Below are 23279 nucleotides of genomic sequence, written 5' to 3'. Positions count from 1 at the left end.
AATTTTATATTCCATTTGATTTTAGAATTATAGAAAAGGGTGTCACTATTTCTTTTGTTTACATTTATTATGGCATGTACTCTCCACCTGGCATGGTACATCTGACACAAAGTAAGTGCTCAATAAACATCAGAATTGCTGACTCTTGTGAAATACAGCATAATAAAACCTTATAGAAGTTTTAATGTAAAGCTTACATGTAACCATAACCTTAAAAATATATACTTAATTTCCTTTATTTTTAATAAGATAGTAAAACTCTAGAAATGGTAATATTTGTATACCAAATTATACTCTTACATTTAATAGAGTCCATATATTCAATATGTGATATCTATTCAATGTATATTCAAAGTATTCAAAATATATAGTCAGTATCCCACTAACTTTCGTCTTGAAGACCAACACATTTTATTTTTTTTAATGTTTATTTATTACTGACAGAGAGAAAGAGACAGAGCATGACTGGGAGAGGGTCAGAGAGGGAAGGAGACACAGAATCTGAAGCAGGCTGCAGGCTCCAGGCCCTGAGCTGTCAGTCAGCACAGGGCCCAATGCAGGGCTCAAACTCACAGACTGCAAGATCATGACCTGAGCCAAAGTCGGACGCTCAACCAACTGAGCCACCCAGGCACCCCGAAGACCAACACATTTTAAACAATTAGAGTGAAGCCTTTTGGCGTAAGAGGTATTAAAAAAATTAAGCGAGAACTTATAGTACTCCCTCATCTATTTCCTGTATCCAACTCAGTTTCAACTTATTACCATATGCCAATTGCTAATGATTACATTAAGATAGACAATTCTGAGCCCTGAAAATATCAAATACTTATTTGCTGAACTCTACAAATTGCACACCCTCCTTTCAAACCCATTCATCATCCTATGCACAATTTTATCAGACTTGGTTACCATTCCGTATTAGACTGAAAAAAGTAAATTTTAAGAGGAAAGGCTGGTAGACACAGGTATTTCAACAGCAGGGCTGATATCCAGGCAATAGGCACAGTTATGACAGAACTATCTAGTGCATTAGGGAGTGGCTTCCATATAAGTTGGTCAATAGCCAATATTACTGGGTCTGCCAGCTGCCCCTCACTACTGCTAAGCGTGCTCTCCTGCCATTCACCAAATTGTCCCACAACGTAGCACCTGAACAAGGGATGCCTGGCACAACGGGGTCTTCTAGAACCCTGCTCCAGCTCTGCAGCCAGCCTCTGTTGGGTCTTGTCAGTGTCTTTACTGTACATAGAGTTAAATAGCCTGGTCTAATGAGTCTGCAATCAATTAAGAATAATTAACCAGTGAGGAGAAGTCAGGTATAACACCAAAAAGAAAATGAGCTTAGCGTAACATTTTGGCTCCATTTTCTATAGAAAGGCTAACAACTTAAAACTCCAATCATATTATTTTCCATGTTCCATTTTAAAAGCAGAAGTACCAAATTAGATACTTTTCATTACCTTCAAAGCCATCATTGTCAAGGTCTCCAAGATTAACAATAGATTCCCCAAATCTTGCCGCATATTTGTCACTTCCAAGGAGCTCTGTTTCCATTTCGTTCATTACTGCTCCCTAGACAGAAAAGGGGAGAAAAGATGTCATTATAACCCTCTCTGACAACTTTACACATGATTTACTGTTGTAATTGGATATGGATTTTTTCTAATGCTTCAAACAAGTTGGACAAACTACAGACTGAGCTTTAGTACACACATCTCCGTTCCGTTCAATAAATATTTATCAAGTATGTCAACACATATAATAGTATGATTAGAGCTCAGAGGACATAAAAATTGTCGAACTCATGATCCCTGGCTTTGAAAATCCAATAAATCATTTTGATAATTCAATTTAGCAAATATTTATTGAGTTCCTACTGAAGGCAATGCACTGTGCAAAGAGGAAAGAGGCCAACGAGGACCAAGCAGTGTATGTAGGAGACAGTCTCCCCTTCTTGAAGAAGCCCAGTTACATGGAAGGCTTAGCATGAACATGGAAATGACGGAAAAGCACAGACTGCTTTGTGTTATCAAGAACAGCATATCTAACTGTAAAAGCAAGGAGAGATCTCATAAGAGATGGTATTCAAGGTGGCTGTTGAAGGATGGACATAATTTTAATATGCAGAGAATACAATCAGCAAAACAAATTTCCAAAGAATTTGGCTGTTATGAATGGTATGTAGAACGAAGGAGACAAAAAAAAAAAAAAAAAAAAAAAACGAAGTGTTATGGTGTAGAATTTTGAATACTGAGGGAAATTTACTTCCATTCAGGGAACAGGAAGCCACTGAAGGCTTCTGAGTTGAGGAGTTGGCACAACGGAAGCTAGCCTTGAGCCTTATCCTAGCGGCAATGAAACATGGGTTGGTCAACTGCTATCTCTTAAGTTGGAAGATGAGGTATTACAAGGAGACATTCAGGGGCACCTGGGTGGCTCAGTCGGCTAAGCCTCTGACTTGAGGTCAGCTCAGGTCATGATCTCACAGTTCGTGAGTGTGAGCCCCTCATCAGGCTCTGTGATGACAGCTCAGGGCCTGGAGCCTGCTTCAGATTCTGTGTTTCTCTCTCTCTCTCTCTCTCTCTCTCTCTCTCTCTCTCTGCCCCTCCTCTGCTTGTGGTCTGTCTCTCAAAAATAAAAGAAAAAAAAAAACAAGGAGACATTCAATAATGTTGCAATATTGAGCCACTGCAGTAACAACTGCCAGACCTCTTTCTAAACTCTGATTATGTCACTCCTTTGTATTAAGAAAAAAAAAATCCATGCACTCATCATAGATCCTTTCCTCTTCTTAAATAAGTCTCTTCATCATCCCCTAATCACACAGGTTCTTTTCCTTCTGATTACAAAATACCCTTCCACTTTTATTTTCCAACCAAACAACTCCTAAACTTAAATTCTTTACTCTCATGTTTGTGTCTTTTCTAGACTTGAGGTCTTAGAGGTCAGAACTAAGATTATTCTCAGCTATTTCCATAGGTTTTGTTACATTTCAGATATTTGCTCAGTGTTTTTTTTTTTTTTTTAATGAATCATCTCTGCAGACAAAAATCACTGGCATCGAAAACAGAAATTATTTTATCAGGGAATAAGGGATGAAAAAGCTGGACTCCAAGGGAAATCCTAATTTAAAGAGAAGGGAGAATGGGCTCCAGAGAGGACGAGAAGGTATAGACCTAAAACAATAGAAAGGCACTGAAGTTCCACGAAGAGGGTTTCAAGAAGTAGTGATCACTCTTCAAGTATTCTCCAGTCAGAAAATGGTGACCTCTGGCGACCTCTAAGAATTCTTTTCGTAGAAGCAGGTGGAAGCAAGATTCACTCAAGTATCATTCTTCCTTCAGTTCATTCAGAAACAATTACTGAGCACCTATTTCTTCAGTCCTCTTTCAAACCCTAAAAACACAGCAGTAGAAAAACACTTCCAGGAGATCAGACAGTACCAAGGCAAACTAATATATTGCCAGGCAGTGGTTAGTGCCATTTTAGAGAGGTAACAAATAGGAAGTAAGAAGGGAACAAAGAAAGAATAACCTAGGTCAGAAGGGTTAAAAACCGCAATCAGTTATGAAATTACCCCATGTTCAATAGTGGTGCCTCCAGGTAGGAATGAGAGAAGAACAAGAGGGTAGCCTAACGGGTACAGCTCCTTCCTTGCCCTTTAAATCAAAGGAACACACTTTTATTTGTTTTTCCCATTAGGATTGCTTAAGACGTCAATGAGGAAAAAAAGATCACACACTGCCTTATCTTAGGTGTATAGGATTACTTTTTAAGCTGTTTTCAAAAAGTTTAGTTTCTAAAGAGAAGTATGCATGATGAGGATGTAGCTGGTATAAGATGACCATTTAGGAGTAGGGGAATGTGAAATAGCTGTGCAAAAAAACCTAATGCTTGATATCACTGTTAAGGAGATATGCATGATCACTTTGTCGATGATATGCTTTGACTATTAAATTTAAGTGGAAACACAGTCTAGGGAATCCCAATTAACAACTTTGCTGCTCTGTATTCGGAACTTTGAAAATCTTTTAACTGTATAAGACTATTCACTCTCAAATAATAAAGTGTTTAGGCCAGTGCTTAATGTAGGACCTTATCAAATGCTCTAAAACCATTGATTAAGACTACAAATACTTTCTTGAAACAGATTTTACTTTGTTGAATCCTAACTAAAATTGCTGTGCCTTAAGAAATTAGTCACTTTTCTCACAATTCCGTTCTTTCTCTTAAATCAAAGTAACAGACCAAGAAGACTCCATCAAGGCCCTATCAATTCTTTGTTTTTATTTAATGCCAAGAAGACAGACTGGCAAGATAAGGTCAACAGAACTCTTTAAATTGAATTGTGAAGTGGTTAGTTTCTACTCCACAACATCTCCCGTAATTTATAACTCAACCAGAAGCAGTAATTACTTGTACACCTACGGTACCTACTTTGGAATGAACTATGCCCATTTTTTAAAATGTGTGTTTATTTTTAAGAGAGAGACAGGGAAAGAAGGACAGAGCATAAGCGGGGGAGGGGCAGAGAGAGAGGGGGAGACACAGAATCCAAAGCAGGTTCTGGGATCTGAGCTGTCAGCACAGAGCCCAATGTAAGGCTCAAACCCACCAACTGTGAGATCATGACCTGAGCCCAAGTTGGATGTTTAACTGACTGAACCACCCAGGTGCCCTTTATATTCTTCAATTTTTTTTTAAATATTTCTGAGACAGACAGACAGACACAGAGTGTGAGCAGGGAAGGGGCAGAGAGAGAGGGAGACACAGAATCTGAAGCAGACTCCAGGCTCTGAGCTGTCAGCACAGAGCCCAACATGGGGCTTGAACCCACCAACAGCGAGATCATGACCTCAGCCAAAGCCAGACACTTAACCGACTGAGCCACCCGGGTGCCTCCCTTATATTCTTATATCAAGAATATCATCTACATAAATTGTGTAAATTAACATTTTATCCAAACACATCTTGTTTCCTATTCTTTTCAAATAAATAAATTAAAAACATTTTCTACTTTATCTTCTACTTCTGATAATATTTGTAAGCAAAGACATTCACTACAGAACCAATAATAAATCTACATTTTGAGGGAAAGATAAAAATCATTCTTTCAAATGAGATTTGCATTTAAGAAAACTAAAAGAAACTTTACTTGAAGTTCAAGATGTCAGTAGAAAAACACCAGAACAACTAATTTCCTACTTCTGGAATGTCAAAATGGGACAGCTTCCCATCCACCAGAATGTTCCATTTCATTTTTAGAGCATTAGTACAATAGCAGAGTTTCTACTTTCATCGGTAAAATAAGCCTAAGAATCTATAGCCTCAGAAGCCTGAACTAACTTCAGTTTGTATCATAATATCATAGACGGCCTGTAGCTGGTGAGTGATTGGACTTACTGAGCCAGAGTTGATATACACAAACACTCTGCCTTCCTCCCTGATGATGCTCTGCATGGGAGCTCCCACGAGGAGGTCTGAGAAGCCGTCTGCGTTGAGGTCCACGGCACAGACAGAAGCTCCAAAATAGGAGCCAAGCTGCCCAAAACAAACCAGATCCCGTCACTGAGAAAAGCAGCAGGGTGATTCACGAAAGCCCTTGGTGATACCAAAGGTGGAGACATTACCTTTTTACCTTTCATTTCATGTAAGATGTTTAGTTCTCTGGCCTCAATGCTGAATATGTATGCCTGCAATTAGGAACAGAGTTAGAAAAACTGAGACTGCTATCACGTTAAAAAAAAAAAATCCTCAGGTGATCAAAACATCAACGTTCACAACTTGTAACTGCCCAAAGAGTTAAAAAAAAAATCCTTTTGGGTGTAATTCAAAAGCTTTAGGGAACCACATTCACATTAATATGCCTTCCTTGAACTATCTTCTCAGGGACTACGGTCTTGATCCCTTAGAGCACAAAGTGCTGCTTGCCTCACTTTCCAAAGTAAGGCTCAGAAAAGTTTAGTGATGTCCACACTAAAATGGAACAAAAACCCAGAACCAGAAAGAACATCTGATTCTTTCTGGTCTTACACAAAACATACAGCTCGCTCAATATCCCTTCACCTAGAAACGTGGTAACCAGTAAATATATTCCCTAGACATCTTCAGATCTTTTTTTTTTCCCCAAAAACAATTTACTCACAAGAAAGAAAAGCCTCTGGGGCGCCCAGGTGGCTCAGTCGGTTAAGCGTCGACTTTGGCTCAAATCATGATCTCATTGTTCATGAGTTTGAGCCCCGCATCAGGCTGCATCGGGCACTGTGCTGACAACACAGAGTCTGGAGCCTACTTTGGATTCTGTGTCTCCTTCTCTCTTCCCCTCCCCCGCTCACACTATGTCTCTCTCAAAAATGAAAAAATGTTAAAAAAAAATTTTTTAAAGAAAGAAAAGCCTCAATTTGACTTTCAGAATTTTCCTTTAAGCTTTTCTGTTAAATTTAATCTAAAAGCCATACAACTTTCACCATAAAAGGCAGTGCACAGCTCATCACTTTTAGTTTTCATTCCTTAGAATTGTTGCAGTTTCTCCTTTAGTATCTCATTCTCTCATGCAGTTTCCTTGAAGTTTTGTCAAGAATTAATGTAAAAATGTAATTCTTACTTTACCAATCTGTTCATGTTGAGGGGCTCCTCCAACTACTTCGGTAGTATGCGGACTCCGAAAATGACCAGCTCCAACTGAGTAGCCTTCAAAGAAAGTGGACAACAACCATGGGAATCATTATTTGCAATGGGTAAAATATATCATCATAAATCCATTCACAGAATCAAATGAGACTGAATTCCAAAGACTACACTAAACGGTTTTAAGAATATTTAGCATAGCAATATTCAAAACTGCTCATTTATCATATGCTTTAAGCAATTATTAGTCTGTGTTATGAAGCTAGGCACATGGCTTTCATTTCCAAGTCCTAGAAATTAAAGACAGCACTTTTACATCTGGTCTGTTGGTCTCTATGTAGTACCAGAATATGCTAGCTTCTAGCATTACAAGTGAAATATCTTAGAGATCTAAAATTTAACATGTTAAACTTTAAGCAAAAACTCCCTGAACTTCAACTCTTTCACCATGGAATCTTCCTACAGTGATAAAACCATATGAGGACACAAATGGTAAGATATTTTGTTATAAGACAAAAGGCATAATGCTAAGTTATATTTCTTATAATACTTCAAGATATACTTCAACCACAAACAAGTAAATGTTGAATTGTAAGCAAATTCCCTCTGTTTGAAAAAGAATTCTTACTGTATGAATGGGAAAAATAACACCGCTTTTTCTTATTGTAATTATTTCTGAGTATAGGTTGCTTACATTTGAAGCACATATGATTAACAAATCTGTATTTTCTAAAAAGCTATGGGAAAAGCATCCCTTTTTACAGTAACAGGAATCAATGCTGAGAAATCTTGGGTTTCTGTAGAAATACAGACTATAAAGTGTCCTACTACACAGCATGAGGAGGCAATGGAGGGGGAGGAAGAGGAGAGGAAGGAGAAAGACAAGAATAAACTCTGGGAAATATTTTCTAAGAACATATGAGGCTAAGGTCAATGAGCTGTTTTTAGATCCGTATGCTTCATAATGTTACTCATTGTGTAGAATGCTGTCGATAGTCCCACTGACTTTCAGCTGGTCCTTTAAGAAACTACACTTACTCATACATGATTCAATGAATTCGTGTCCAATGCCTATAAAAGTTCCTTGGTGGGCGCCTGGGTAGCTCAGTTGGTTGAGTTTCTGACTCTTGATTTTGGCTCAGGTCATGATCTCATGGTTTGTGAGTTTGAGCTCCACATTGCTGTCAGCACAGAGCCCATGGAACCTGCTTGGGATTCTCGCTCTTCTTCTCTCTCGCTGTCCCTCCCCCACATGTTCATTCTCTCTCTCTCTTTCTCTCTTTCTCTCTCTCTCTCTCAAATAAATAAACTTAAAAACAAAAGTTCCTTGGATACGGTAAGCACTCAATAGATGCAACCTTTACGATAACATGTTTACTGCATCAAGATACAAGCTTGTAAGACTAAACTAAACCAGTTCTCTAGTCTAACAAGTAAATATTAATATTTAACATATATAATTACAATCATTAAGTTAAAGTTTCATCGATTATATCCTTAAAGTGACAGTTTATAAACTCTTTAATTGCTATTGGCCATTTTGATCTTTTGAAGAGACTAGTAATCATAAGTACGAGAAATAGTATCTATAAGACCTAAAGGACTGGAGTTTGTCCATTTTTACAGTACCTAAATAACTTCCAAATTTTACTTCATTATCTTTGTCTAAAAAAGCCTTGTACTTATTTGTAGTTATATTGTAGACAAAAAGAGAGCCAGTCCAATAGGATGATCCTGGGGCTCCCATCACAATTAAATCCTGTAAGAAAAAAAACAATTTATCATCATTTCAAAGTTTAATCCACTCAAAACCTCCTCCAAATATACATTTTAAGTAGTGACAAGAATACATTTTGATAATACATTTCTAAAATCTGAGCATTTTATGAATTTAAAAACATATCAGAAAAAAAGCCAGAGAAGCTAGCTAATGAATTTTCACCTACAAGCACAATCTCATAGAAGAAACTCTCCCTTCACACTCATCAGTGAACCTTAAAATTGAAGAAAGAATCATGGAATACTAGAGAAAGCTTTTGGGAGACAGGTAATGTGGTTTCTAATCAAGTGAATCGCATCTGGATAATTCATTAGTGCTTATTATGGAGATAGTCACGTGTTGCTAAAGAGTAAAAAGTGGATTTAATTTATTCCTATTTGCTAAGAGTCAATGACTAGTTTCCTTAACAACGTTAGCTTAGAAAAAAAAACAAATCCAATGGAACTTGGGGGCATATTTGACGATAAATACAAATTTAGGAAAAGGAAACAAAAGTAAAGTCAGAATGAACAGATATATTTGGTGAAATATGAGAACTTATAGCGATCAAACCCATTTAACATATTTCTAAATTTCCTAAATGATCCTGACCTTATAAAAAGGTCAATTTAAGTATAAAGTGGTTTTTTTTAGGTAATATTTATGGAAATTGTTAACTCAACGCTTGATAGTCTGACTGCATAGATCCAGAAAACATTCAGAAATTCCTAATGGGTTTTGAAGGTAAAATGGGAGATTTGGAAGTTGAATACAACTGTGATCTTTGATTGTATATCCTGCCTGGAGTGTTAGAGAAAAACAGAGTTTCGGAATACGTCTAATTTAAAAGGATGTTAAATTCTTCAATCTCTCAATTCTCATAATTTTAATGAAAGATGTGGATTCATATGTTTTTTCCCCTCAACTAGTAATTAAAAACATATTTGAATATTTTAAATGTATAAGTTAAAGCAAATAACAATAGCTTCCTTTTATTTTTATTAAATTTTTGATGCAAGGCATATTCTTTAGTGTAGACTTTTAGTTGGTCTTGCGTGACACAGCCATCTTAAGTATTAACCGGTTTTCAAAATACATTGAATATTGAGTGTTGAAAATTAAGCTGTAATATACTCAAATTTAAGAAAACTATTATTTAGGTGTTATACAATTTTTACCATAAAGCGTAACACCTGTAAACCAGAAGTCTGAATCTTAGGAATTAAAATTCTGTATTTTAGGAGCTGTTACCTCAGTGTAAAAACTAGATATTCCAGCTTGACATGATGCAAAATTTTCTCCAAATTTTCTCACATAATCTAAAATGAAGTAAAAAAACAAAAAACAAAAAACAATTCAGGATTTCATTGAAAAAGACAAAATTTGCATAATTTTGTTTATCTTATAAATCCTTACTAACATACCTTTTAGAGTCTATATTTTATACTAACCCATTTTTAAGATAGTAGTTTTAATAAAATTTAAGATAAAAAATCTCTTCCATATTAATCCCCCAAAATATTCCTGCAAAATAGCAATAAAAACAGCTACCTCTGCCTCTTTCTCATGGAAAGAACATGCAGCATACACTCAAAAAAATTGTCAAGTGAGTATCTAAGACAGGGGTAGAATTTGTGTCTTCCAGTCCAGGTCTGCATTAAAATAGATTTCCTGGGGTGCCTGGGGTGACTCAGTTAGTTGAACAGCCAACTTCAGCTCAGGTCTCCCACTACCCATGAATTGGATGCTTCTGGAACCTACTGGGAAGACAATGCTCTGCTTCTCCCAGGGAACGGATGTAAGTAAACCTCGATAGAAGAATCAGGCCCACATCCTTGTTTTGGCTTTGCTAACTGGAAGAGTTAAATCAATTAAGTCATTTGTAATTAATAGTCCTTGGCATGATTTTTCACTCCTTTTTATACCCCCCACCCTTTTTAAAAATAAATTTCCTCATAGTTTTAGGTGTTTTAAGTTCAAGGTAAGTTTAATGTTTTGCAGGATGTGGCTGGGTATAACTGAACAACAGCACAAAATTCTACTCTGAGAAGGTTTTAAAGTGTCAACCATACACCCCGGAGAAAAAGAGAAGGATAAACATACAGAACACTAGACTGAGTTTCACTTCATTAAGAATTTAAAATTCACCTTTTGTCTTCTTGGATGTCCAAAGGCCAATTAGAGATTAGGAGTTGTTTCCAAGACATCCCATACCACAGAAGACCCCAAAGTTAACAGAATAACTGAATTTGCATGCATGGTCAAAATTTTGTCAGGTAAGGGAAAGGTTATCTGGACACTGTAGTGATCATTTTGGTTAGAAAAAGTGGAAAATGGGGGCGCCTGGGTGGCGCAGTTGGTTAAGCGTCCGACTTCAGCCAGGTCACGATCTCGCGGTCCGTGAGTTCGAGCCCCGTGTCAGGCTCTGGGCTGATGGCTCAGAGTCTGGAGCCTGTTTCCGATTCTGTGTCTCCCTCTCTCTCTGCCCCTCCCCCATTCATGCTCTGTCTCTCTGTCCCAAAAATAAATAAACGTTGAAAAAAAATTAAAAAAAAAAAAAAGTGGAAAATGGAATGCATATATATTTAATTCTGAGTTTTCCAAGGATACATTTTTAGAATTTTAGTTCTGTTAAGATAGGTTTTAATGTTCTGTTGACATTCACCCCTAATTTTGCTCACTTCAGGTGTTAATGTCCCAACTCTGCTTACACTACTGCTACCTAACAATCTAGAATTTTCATGGGAAAAATTTTCAAAGTTAAGATACATATATTCCTTGAAACAACAAGGGATTGGTGAATTAAAAAAATAAAGACACAGTGAGTGGGAAAGATTTGCTTACACTTACACTTGAATCTTTCTAAATATTCTTGAAGGCTAAAGATAAAACAAGAAATCTAAACAGTTTTCATCTTCCCAGACTTCTCAATCTCAAGTTTTTCATCATAATTTCATGATTTTAAGTGTCCTCTATATTCTGGACATTAGACTCATTCATGTGGAGTTCAAAATATGTTTAGTGCAAAAGTGGGTAATTATCAACTAAATTCTAGAATTACTCAAATGTAACCGTACAAATTTCTATTCCTAAAAGCACACAGCACATTTTTTGCACTCACACTACCGCAATTGAATAAAAAATACCTTGAGTAGTTAAAAATACAGCTATTTTAATAAGATTTCTTCTCCTCTCTCTGCATATGCAAAATTGAAAATTAAAAAAATATTAAAGGCATTCACTTGTTTTTCTTGATCCAGGTAGTACCAAAATGATTCCTTACCTTGATAACACGGAGCTATTCTTTTGCTCAGTTCTGTTCGTAAATCAGGGGGCATTCCATAGCAAACACCCGTAGGGAGCTTATTTTCATTCTTTATATAAAATATATTTTTCCATCTATGCCCACAAGCCTGAATAAAACACAAACATAGATCAAATGATGTGAACATCACACCCAGAATATCTGATCCCCTGATTTTCTGAGTGGACTAATCCCAATAGCGTACCACGATGGAGCCATTTTCTCCTGGCTGTCTGGAAAGTGTGACCCCCAACCACTGATTGTCTCTTTCTTCCAGACAAGTCTTTCCACAAGGTTCTCCAGTAGGGCTACCTACAGTATTTGGGGGGGAAAAATACCATCAGTTATCCTGAAAACCATAGGACAACAGAGAAAATAAACATGCTTATCCCCAAGTTTTCTCCTTCACCACATATAAAACGTCCTTGACTCCTGTTCCTCTATCACCTTATACTCAGTGCACAGTATGGGGGGGGGGGGGGGGACAGTGAGTTACTCTGTGCCAACATAACTTTCCTCTCACCAGGTGGTTTGTGTTTGTAGAACACAACATCTCCAGCTGGTAACATCATGAAACAATGGGCTCAATATAGGAGACGGGTAACCAACACGACAGGGGGTACAGGGTGGCAGGGAGACCAGTTGAAACCCACACAGGCTGTGCAGATACAATTACAGGGTGTCATTTGTGGTAAAGAACGTGCCTTTGTTTTGACCATTTGGCTAGCATTACAGGCAACATTACCAGAGCACATTTTTTTATATTAAAATTTTTGATTTCAAGTTTTTATTTGAATTCTAGTTAACATATGGTAAAATTGCTTTCAAGTGTAGAACTTAGTGATTCAACACCAGGTGCTCATCACAAGGGCCCTCCTTAATCCCCATCACCCATATAGCCCAGCCCCACCCACCTCCCTCCATCAACCCTCAGACACTTTAAAGAACAAGCTATCAGAACACTTTATTTTTTTAAATGTTTACTTATTTTGAGAGAGAGAGAGAGAGAGAGAGAGAATGAGCAGGGGAGGGGCAGAGAGAGGGACACAGGAAATCCCAAGCAAGCTTCACACCCTCAGCACAAAGCTGGATGTGGGGCTCGAATCCATGAACCGTGAGATCATGACCTGAGTTGAAACCAAGAGTCGGACGCTTAACTAAGCCACCTGTGCGCCCCTATCAGAGCACCGTTAAAGACATTTCTTGCATTGAGACTTTAGGAATAAAAGAATATGGTCCTCAGAATTTAAGTCACGTTCCAGCATTGAAGCTGGGAGGTGATGACTGAGCACATGGAAAGTGGCTGTGTCTAATTAGCAGCACATTAATAATGCCTAGCATTGAAGACAAACTGCCCTACAGTTTACATTTAGTTTATTGTGACTATTTAAAAAAAAAAAAAAAAGACTGGAAAACTTGATTTTTTTTCAGTAGTGAATAAAACAAATGAAAAGGTACTTTGGCGGGGCTCCCGGGTGGCTCAGTCCATTAAGCGTCCAACTGGACTCTTGATTTCCGCTCAGGTCATGATCTCAGGGTTTTAGAGTTTGAGCCCCTTACCAGGCTCTCTGCTGTCAGCACAAGCCTGCTTCGGATCCTGTCTCCCACTCTCTCTGCCCCTCCCCCACTCATGCTTGCACTCACAAGCATGCTGTCTCTCAAAAATAAGTAAACAAAAAAAAAAAAGTTATTTAGGGGCATCTGGTTGGCTGAGTCGGTTAAACGTCTGACTCTTGACTTCAGCTCAGGTCATGATCTCACGGTTTGTAAGTTTGAGCCCAGTGTTGGGCTCTGTGCTGACAGCTCAGAGCCTGGAGCCTGCTTCAGATTCTGTGTCTCCCTCTCTCTGCCCCTCCCCTGTTCATGCTCTGTCTCTCTCTCTCTCTCAAAAATAACTAAAAAGAAAAAAAAAAAAGTTATTTAAAAAGGTACTTCGGCAAATGCATGAATAGCCAGAAAACCAAACAAATATTTCATGGGCAATATAGCACTTCTAAACTGTACAAAAGAAAGGGATCTTCCCAATGATAATTTTTTTTTCTTTTGCTAGAGTGACTTCTTTGCTTTATAGCTAGAATCCTATTAACATGCTTTAAAGTAAGTGATTTTGGGGTAGAGTAAGATGTAGTATCTTAGGAATCCTTTCACTGACCTTAGGTCTACCCTCTTCAATTGCCATGTGAGAGTTCCATTGCACCTGAACTGAATTCCAAAGGCAGGTGATTACATTTTCATCAGCTTAACTGGATAAGGATGGGGAACTTGGGTTTACTTAACTCTTAACACTAGTCACTTGTACCACTTTATCATATATTTATAGCGACCATTCTCAAAATCATCAGGCACTCCATCTCCTATAACCTTGACATAAAGCTTCCCGGGAAAACTCATACTAAGTACATAGATAAGGCTAGTATTTTGAAAGTGAAATTATTTGCAGCAATGTCCTGAGTAGGAGGAAATTTTGTCTCAATGAGAATCGGAAGATGTTTGTGTATACATTTGTTCTCCAAAACGCTGTTCAGGACAAACAGTAAAACCCTTCAACACAGCTGAACTGAACCAAGTTTCCTAGCTGCTCCCCTGAAGGTTCTGATTCAGTAAGGCCAGGTGAGGCCCAGACTACCCCAGTTGACTCTCATGGTCTGGAATATTGTTCCAATAGAATGTGGATAAGGGTTTTCTGGCCAGGCTTCTTACAGAGTTTTCTACCAGACTTCCACATCTTGGTAGCGGCTCCCCGGAGCACTGGACTTGAAAATGATTAAGTATAGGTCTGAAAAAATAATGCTATTGATAAGCAATGTGTACCTGGAATGAAAAGGGGGTCTGCTGCAGCCCAAACCTTGATAAAAGACGGTCCAGGGAGAAACAGAAGATCCCCATGTTAAAAGTAATAAAGAAAGGGAAAAAGAAAGAAAAGGAGAGAGAAAGAGGGAGAAAGACCATTGTGAGTGTTGGGTGGGTAAGGTCTAACAGAGTTAGCACGGCTACATGATGCCAACCTAATTGAAAAAAAGTGAAAAAGACAGTGACAAACACAAAATTTTAACTCACTGTGATGCAACTTCCAGTTTAAATTTTTCACAAGAACTACCCATTATTTTTGCCAAAGTCAAAAATAGATAAATGGTAGGTTCTGTCTACCTGAAGGTGAAGTTCCTAATTACTACAATAGACATCTAAATAAACTATCTTCCCTGAAAACACCAAAGCCTTTGTGAAACTGCCACGTGGTTGACTAAGGCACCTGAGCAAGAGGAAAATTAAGGACAGGAGAGAAAGGAGGTCAGAAATAACACCTGATCGCTGTTTTCATCATGATTGCACAACTGAATACAGCCAATAGTTAGAAACAAATTTACCGTTCTGGAGCTGCTACCCCAAAGTTAAATAAATATGCAGTAATTCAGAGCTGCACAAAATATCCTGTAAGTTGCTCGATAAAAATGGCCAAAAAGTTCGTCTGTGAACTGTGAACTTCCGTCAAGTTTAAAATGAAAACCAGCACCTGAGGGGCTCAGTCAGTTGAGCTTCCGACTTCGGCTCAGGTCATGGTCTCGCAGTTTGTGGGTTTGAGCCCCGCGTTGGGCTCTGTGCCAACAAACAGCTCAGAGCCTGGAGCCTCCTTCGGATTCCGTGTGTGTGTCTCTCTCCCCCCCTCCCCTGCTCATGCTCTGCCTCGCTCTGTCTCTCAAGGATGAATAAATGTTAAAAAAATGAAAACGAAAACCAGAGAAACTGTTGCATTAAGTCATTTCCTGGAACCACAGATGATTCCACTTTGCATCAGCTTCACCCGGTGACGTGGCAGAATCATCACTGCTCAGAGCTTCATCCAGCGTAGCCAAACAATTCATGTTCCCACCTCTCTCCAGGTCACTTCCCGCAAATGTTTTTCTCTCCACGTCTTCGTGTAGCTCTCAGACCTCTGGACTTACACCAACCACGCCCCACCTCCCGCCTGCTGCCGCTCAGGCCTTGGGCCTGAATGACACTACTGACATTCCTGGTTCTTCAGCTTGCAGAGGGCAGATCATGGGACTTTCTCTGCCTCCTAACAGAAGGAGCCAATTCCCATAATAAATCTCTTCTTATATCTACCTACCTATTATCCTCCCACCCTACTGGTTCCATTTCTCTGGAGAACTCTAATACAACTACAGTTATTTATTCACAGCTAGCCTACTTCCCAAACTTAGTCACTAACAACCTAGTTCATCACGTCTAGGACCACATCTTGCTCACCATTATCCCGCCCCCAACACAGACCCCAGGAACATGTGCTGAAAATGGGTCAGTAAATTAAAAACACAGTTCAGGGCGCCTGGGTGGCTCAGCCAGTTAAGTACCCAACTCTTGATTTTGGCTCAGGTCTCCATTTCACGGTTTGTAAGATCGAGCCCTGTAGCCGTATCTGATTCAGCTGACAGCACCGAGCCTGCTTGAGATTCTCGCTCTCTCTCTGCTCCTCCCCCCCACCCCCGCTCACACATGCAGGCTCTCTCTCAAAAAAAATAAATGAACATTAAAAAAAAAAATAGTTCAAAGCTTCCATGGTAGTTTAAGTATCTTCTATTCGTGTTTCATATCTTAATGGGAGACATGTATGAAAGGATGAATGCATAGGCAGAAAGAAAATTCACAAAGTCATGAAACAATTATTCTTTCAAATGAGAAATAAAAACTAATTCCATTAAGTGAACACACACTCACATTTGTATAGGCTTCTCCTTCCCACTTCCAGACACTGCTTTTGCCCCGGAGGCAGCACCCAACAGCGAAGGTCCTGCCAAGCTACTCTCTGCACTGGTTTCAAGACAGGATCCATTCAAAGAACAGCCTGTCGGGGCGCCTGGGTGGCTCAGTCGGTTAAGCTTCTGACTTCCGCTCAGGTCATGATCTCGCGGTCCTTGAGTTCGAGCCCCGCGTCGGGCTCTGTGCTGACAGCTCAGAGCCTGGAGCCTGTTTCAGATTCTGGGTCTCCCTCTCTCTCTGGCCCTCCCCCGTTCATGCTCTGTCTCTCTCTGTCTCAAAAATAAAATAAACGTTAAAAAAAAAAAAAAAAACAGCCTGTCAGTCATCATCGCTGTTCTGGGTCTTTTCTTCATCTCAAGGAAGTTTTTACCCTCGTCTTCTGGAGTGCTTGCAGAATCATGTCGGAGAAGCAAGACCTCTGCATCGTCAGCCTATGCTCAGGACCATCTTCGGCACTCTCCCTTAACCTTGCTTGCCTGAGTTCACGCCTCTAGCACGTGGTTCTCAGCCTTGACTGGACATTAGGATCACCAGGGAGGAGTTCCCAATAAGTACCAACACCTGGTCCCCACTTTCTGGTGGCTCAGATCATGTGTCCTAGACATAGAGTTTTTGAAAGGCTCCCCAGACAGGTGTGTGTAACTGGGCTTGTGCTCTACAATGTTAACGACTGTGCCTTCTCCTGGACTACATCGTATCTGAAAATACTCTATTTTCAAAATACTAGTACTAGCTGTTTGTCCTCCTTGGTTTCAGCTAGATACTGAAATAGGATATCAAGTGTTAAGCAAACTTTCTTCCTGTGGAAATACAGAATTTGTAATGTGTCAGAAATGATTATTATTAGAACTGTCATGAGTTAAGTTAATTCTCGTGAATTTCCCTGACATAACATCATAAATAAACTCAGATTATCTTTATATTTTATCCAAATGTCATACTGAAATGATTTGTAAGCAGGCTTTCAACTCAGCTCATACATTTCTAATCTAAACTGTTAGTAAATCAAATCGGCTTCATAATTGAAAAAGTACTTTACATGGTTTCACATACAGGAGGGAAGCCAAATTAACATGTGATAATTCCCCATGCTTTTATACAACTACAATGACTAATCTTAGCAACGTTGATTGCATTTTTTCAGTATATATTAAAAACACGAAACCACACAAAACCATATCCTTTATTCGAAAAATTAGGCTAGTTTTGCTTTTTCCATTATTTTTCATTTGTGAAGGAACATACAAGAAGTGTGCTTGTTACTTCAATTTTTTTATTTCTATCTGCTGATTTGGGTTTTTAAAAAATGTTTATTTATATATTTTTAAGATAGAAAGAGCAGGGGAGGGGCCGAGAAAGAATCCCAAGCAGGTTCTCCACTATCAGCACAGAGCCCGACTCAGAGCTTGGACCCATGCACGGGAGATCACGACCCGAGCCGAAATCAAGAGTTAGACCCACTGAGCCCCCCAGGAACCACCACCCCCGCCATCTGCTGATATTCTATCAGTAAATCCACATGTGTGTAAATGTGAACGAGCAGTTAAATTTGTTAGATGAATATAAAGGTTGTTAGTACAAAGCCAGTTAAGTACATTCATCACCATCCCTGTATTTGTTGTTACTTGTATCACCAGTTTTCACATCATCGCTCAAGTGCCAAAGTATGACAGACCATGGAAGACTAGATATTCAATCTTGAATGTCACCTCATGAAGGCAGGTTGGCTATTTTGTTGACTGCAACATTCCCACAGAACAGGACCTTATGGACAGTAGGCAGGAGCGAAATACGTATCTGCTGAGGGAGGTAATACCTTTTACCGTCAAATCTTGAATGATGATATGCCTACAAAATTTTCACCAAACTCTCAGGGATTTAAGCTTTGGAGAGGTCTTCTTCCTTCACTACTCTGTCTCTCCTCTGAAATATTAACTCCCTTAAGTATTAAGACAGTAACAGATGGTCTGAAGGGGAACCACATTTACAGGTTTGAAAAGCTTTACAATGTGTGCTCTGGGAATAGGATGATTGAAGGCTGAGAATCAGCTGGGGCCTCCAGGAGATGCCTATCTCAGAGGGTTTCTGTGAGGATTTGGGGGAGTAAATGAGATATCCAGGAAGTGCTTGCGTCAGAGCCTAGCAGAGGAAGCACGCAAATGATAGTTGACGTTGACATCATTATTACTTTAAGGATTAAGCTAACCATGTTTAAGCTGCATGTATGTCCTTTCATATATCCTCCTCCATAAAATATTTATGGCACATCGCGGTCAGGCCTTATCATTCACATTTCACTCATTTAATTTTCACGGGAGCAGCAGAGGACTACGTTATCAATCCCATTTTACAGATGAGCAAATTGAATCTTAAAGAAGGAAGGTAACTTCCTTGAATCCATGGGGCTGATAAATGAAAAAGATTAGAATACAAAAGTCAAAAACTTGTCAGAAATCGAAGACCTCTGTTATTTCACACTACTCTATGGCGTATACAAATATTTCAGAGGCGTGAATTAACTGAGATCAATTTCACTTTCTAAATCTTTTGTTTCAGCTTCAAATGTGTAAAATACCACAAACCTGCCCATAGAGTGTTGAGTCAACTGTCTGGTGCTCAAGAAAAAAATGTCACTGACTTAGTCCCTATCTCATCCCGCCCTTTTCCTCAATTTGGATCAGTTCTCAGTATGTTGGCATTTCCACTGAAGAAGGCCCAAGGGGAAAGATCAGACCCCAAGTTCTTCTTTCTATAACTTGTTGAGAACTTGGGTGAAATACTTTGTGAGTGAGAGAGCCTGGGACTTTTGCATGCAATGACATGTTTGGTTTATCTGCCTGCGTCACACTGCTGTGGCTTCCCCGTTAGGGGAAGCACTCAGTCTGACATTCTCCATACTACAACAACATACACATTTATCTGACCTTTCCAAAATGTGATGTTAATTTTAAGTTTCAGAAAAATATTGAAAGCCCTTCCCCCACCAATTACTTTTTTTTTTTATTAAATTTTTTTTCAACGTTTTTTATTTATTTTTGGGACAGAGAGAGACAGAGCATGAACGGGGGAGGGGCAGAGAGAGAGGGAGACACAGAATCGGAAACAGGCTCCAGGCTCTGAGCCATCAGCCCAGAGCCTGGTGCGGGGCTCAAACTCACGGACAGTGAGATCGTGACCTGGCTGAAGGCGGACGCTTAACCGACTCCGCCACCCAGGTGCCCCCAATTACTTTTTTTTTAAGTTGAAGTTCTTTTCCATTGAAAGATGAGTCCTGTATTTTTCAAATTTTTCTTAAATAATCCTGAAGAATGGATGAACATTGTTCTCTTCTCTGTTGTATAAAGAGTCATTTCTTCAGCATATCTTTATTTGTAGAAGCAATAGTTATCGAGTAAAATTAATCACATAATTATTTCCTCTACCTAAATTCAGAATATCAGAAAAACATATGGGATTAAACTGAAAAATTCAATTCAAATATGAAGAGTATAAAATATACCATTGGAGGGTTATGAGGATTATATAAAATTTACTCTTAACAGATACAAGACTGCCTGGTACCTAGTAGGTGTTCATTAAATGGGAAATGCTTCTGTTCCCCAACATCCCCCCACATTACATTGATTTGGACTTCACCAGCAGAGGGCGCTCACAGTGCTGTGAGATTTGATCAGCGGCCTTCTGCTCCTTAAGCCAAGTGGCCCCTTTTAGTTTTTCTTATCAAATTATAATTACTATTAAATCCATTCTTTTTACTATATTAAACTATGTACTTTTCCCACACACCAAATAAGATGTGGTGATGATGCTTCTAAAAGATAACAGTGATGTTTATGAACTCAGTAGCAATAACAATAATTTTGAGTCATGAAAAGGAAAATATCCAGGTTTTAGAGATGATATGGGATGTGAGAGTACTGAACTTCCAAGACCATTTCCTCCAGCTTGTCTGGAGTCAAGATATAAAAATAAGCAAACAAGAGGCAAGATATCAAAATAAACACCAAAATTAGAAACCAGTCTCAAAGTATTTTCTTTCGGGGAAAACACGTATTTACACGCCATATTCTCAGGCTTCCTGGTCCATATCTGACAATGACTGATCATCACACTCAGTTTAGGTGAGACAGGGCTGATCTAACCATAGGGCTGAAAAAGCCTGCTATTTGAGTCTTCTGTTTCATTTTATTTAATAGCCCTTTTTTACTTTATAATTTTATTTATTTTACTTTATTGTATTCAGAAAGAGGTGGATGTCCCCAAGCAGAAGAGCCAAGTTTTAGGGTTGCAATTTTATAAATCTGGCTTGATCCTGAGTCATCACTAGACCTCAAAGTTCTAGAAAACCAGGTCACTTATGAGCTTAATTCTAGGTTCGGGTTCTCCTCCAGGGACTTTAGGCCCAAACGTCTTCAAATTCCTACAGAAAACCTAAACAAGTTTTATTTTTATTTTTATTTTTTACTAACTACAGCAGAAAAGTGTACCACAACTGATACATTTGGTGAGCATAATTTAAAGAGGCACTGTTGTCTTACTACAACAACTAATATTTATAAAATGCTTCCTATATACCCAAGCACTCTTGTAATACATGCAAACATATATGAACTCATTTAATTTTCATTATAGCCTTATGAGCAGACATGGTTATTATCACAATCCAAATTTTACAGAGGGAGAAACTGAAACAAAGGGAGATTAAGCATCTTGCTCAAAGTGGGAAAGGAAGGATTCAAGTCCATGCTGTCAACCGCCACCCTATACTACCCTTCAATGATTGCTATTAGTACTTTTCCCTGTGAAGCAGGGAAAGAATCCAAATATTGATGTCATTAATAAACCTATACTAATTCACTGTCTATAATAACCTACTATTATAACACTAATTTCCAATATTAGGAAATAAGGAAAGAAAATTCTCTATTTCCATGGTTTGCAATTCATCTCTTGGACTTAGGGGTTCATCTGAAAGACTATCACTAATATACGGATACCATTTTGAGTGTCTTTGAAACAAGAACAATACAAAAGTGTAAAATAGAAAACAAAAACAAAGACAAAACCTCCAGGAAAACCTGCCCTCACTCAATGGTAGGTGGTCAATATCGAATCACTGTGCTTGGTTTTGGAATTTACACGGTAGGACGGAGGAGGTCCGGAGGATGCAAGGTCTGAAGTACATGAAAGAAAAGTCAGTCAGGCATCATCCAGTAGAGGGTCAGACTGAGATGAGGAGTTAGGGATGTCAGAAGACATGTCTCTGTCCAAGGTTTAAAGGATGGGATAAGATGTTACGGAGACAACGGTTTGTAGGCAAAGTGATGTGCTCAAGAATAGTAGAAAGCTTTCACAAGAAACCAAGAATGGTATCAGGTGAGGTAGACCTAGAATGATTTCACAAATGTAGCGTATACGTTGAAAGAATCTATATAGGGTGTAATGTTAAAAGGGCACCTCTAATCCATTTCACACAATATTTCCCATAAAAGAGATTCAACAACTAAGTCTGCATGCTTACTCTTTCTGAATGTAGTTATTGTGAATTATAGTATTTCAAATAATTTACAAGAAAAAGATTCCTTCCCCCCCCCCCAATTCTTGGGGGTTAACAGAACAGACATCAGATATCAGAACAAACACACTGCATCACTGACCACCTGTAAGGCCACTTCCATGGTCCCTTTTGATGCTTCCAGCTATCTTTAAAAAAAAAAAAAAGCCCTGTTTTTAAAGATGGTCAGTTCCAAGCTCCCTATCTCAGGAGTGCCCATTATTGTTTAGATTTCCTGGTATGAGCAGGCAGAATCTCTGGAAACCAAGGCTGGCCCAGACCTCCTGGGATGATGCTCACATGTGCAGCAGAGGAATCACCCAAATCTGAGAAATGTATCCATCCATTTCACATTTATTGAGCTTTTCCTACACTCTCGTCAAAACTGGTCAGAACTGGCTTAACTACTCAGGTATCTGCTCTTCCAGGAACCCTTCTCTCATCACCCAAACAATTTCCTCTCCCCACTGTGTCTCCATCATCACGTTTATTGCATATTCTCATAATTAATGATCTAACGTTTACCTGTCTCTCGTCATTTAAACTGAATTCTTTGTTAGCTTCAAAGTCTTACTCAACTTTGTATTCCCAGTACCTGGCATAAGTAACCAATAAAACGTGTTTAATCAATGAAGGAAGAAACCAGATAAAAAAAAGTTGTTGACACCTGCTACCAATATTTTCTCGCTCCTCACTTCTCAACTCTCTGTAGTCTGGCTTCACCACTAAAACTGGTCTAACCAAAAGGTTATTCATGAACAGTTTCTCTCTATATTCAATGAAATCTCTTAAGTTCTTACCTTGCTTGACCTCTTGGCAACTTTCGATACTGCCAATCACTCATCTCTTCTCAAGATCTCTCACCTTTTGACTTCCATAATGCCATACTGACCAGATTTCCTTGCTACCTCTTTGGCTCTTCCTTCTTAGTCATTTTCTCAGGCTCCTCTTTTCTTCTCCAGTTGTTCAAAACCATGGATGAATACTGGTGTCATCTGGGGACCTTTGGAAACCCTAATGCCCTACGAAGGATTCTGCATTCAATTCCATTTTGTAGAGGGTGGGGGTGGAAGAGTGGTTTCTACACCACCAACAAGCAATTTTCTGTCACTAGCTGGGTCAATTCACTAGCTACAATTCAACTCAATTCTAACACTATCTATCCAGAGATTGCACCCAATCCCACAGGTTAAGGACTTAGTCCTACAAGACTGTCCCTCTCCCAATACACATACACATACACATACACATACACATACACATACACATACACA

General features: G+C 38.9%; 1 protein-coding gene across 2 annotated transcripts in view; it reads right to left on the bottom strand.

The window, feature by feature from the left end:
* ITGA4 (integrin subunit alpha 4) overlaps positions 1–23279 on the bottom strand; it is a 93198-nt gene that overhangs the window by 61365 nt on the left and 8554 nt on the right. For both annotated transcript variants that reach the window (XM_040475550.1, XM_040475551.1), the window contains exons 3-10: positions 11899–12005; positions 11673–11802; positions 9641–9708; positions 8260–8389; positions 6608–6693; positions 5634–5696; positions 5407–5544; positions 1464–1575 (exon numbers count right to left, since the gene is read on the bottom strand). In XM_040475550.1, the coding sequence (XP_040331484.1) occupies positions 1464–1575; positions 5407–5544; positions 5634–5696; positions 6608–6693; positions 8260–8389; positions 9641–9708; positions 11673–11802; positions 11899–12005 (834 nt within the window). The remainder of the gene's footprint in view (positions 1–1463; positions 1576–5406; positions 5545–5633; positions 5697–6607; positions 6694–8259; positions 8390–9640; positions 9709–11672; positions 11803–11898; positions 12006–23279) is intronic.

This window comes from Herpailurus yagouaroundi, unplaced genomic scaffold (assembly GCF_014898765.1).
Source record: "Herpailurus yagouaroundi ecotype Mexico unplaced genomic scaffold, PumYag 140, whole genome shotgun sequence".
In the NCBI taxonomy this organism is placed as follows: Eukaryota; Metazoa; Chordata; class Mammalia; order Carnivora; family Felidae; genus Herpailurus; species Herpailurus yagouaroundi.
The sequence above is the reverse complement of the archived record's forward strand: the minus strand, read 5'-3'. Positions and strand labels throughout refer to the sequence as shown.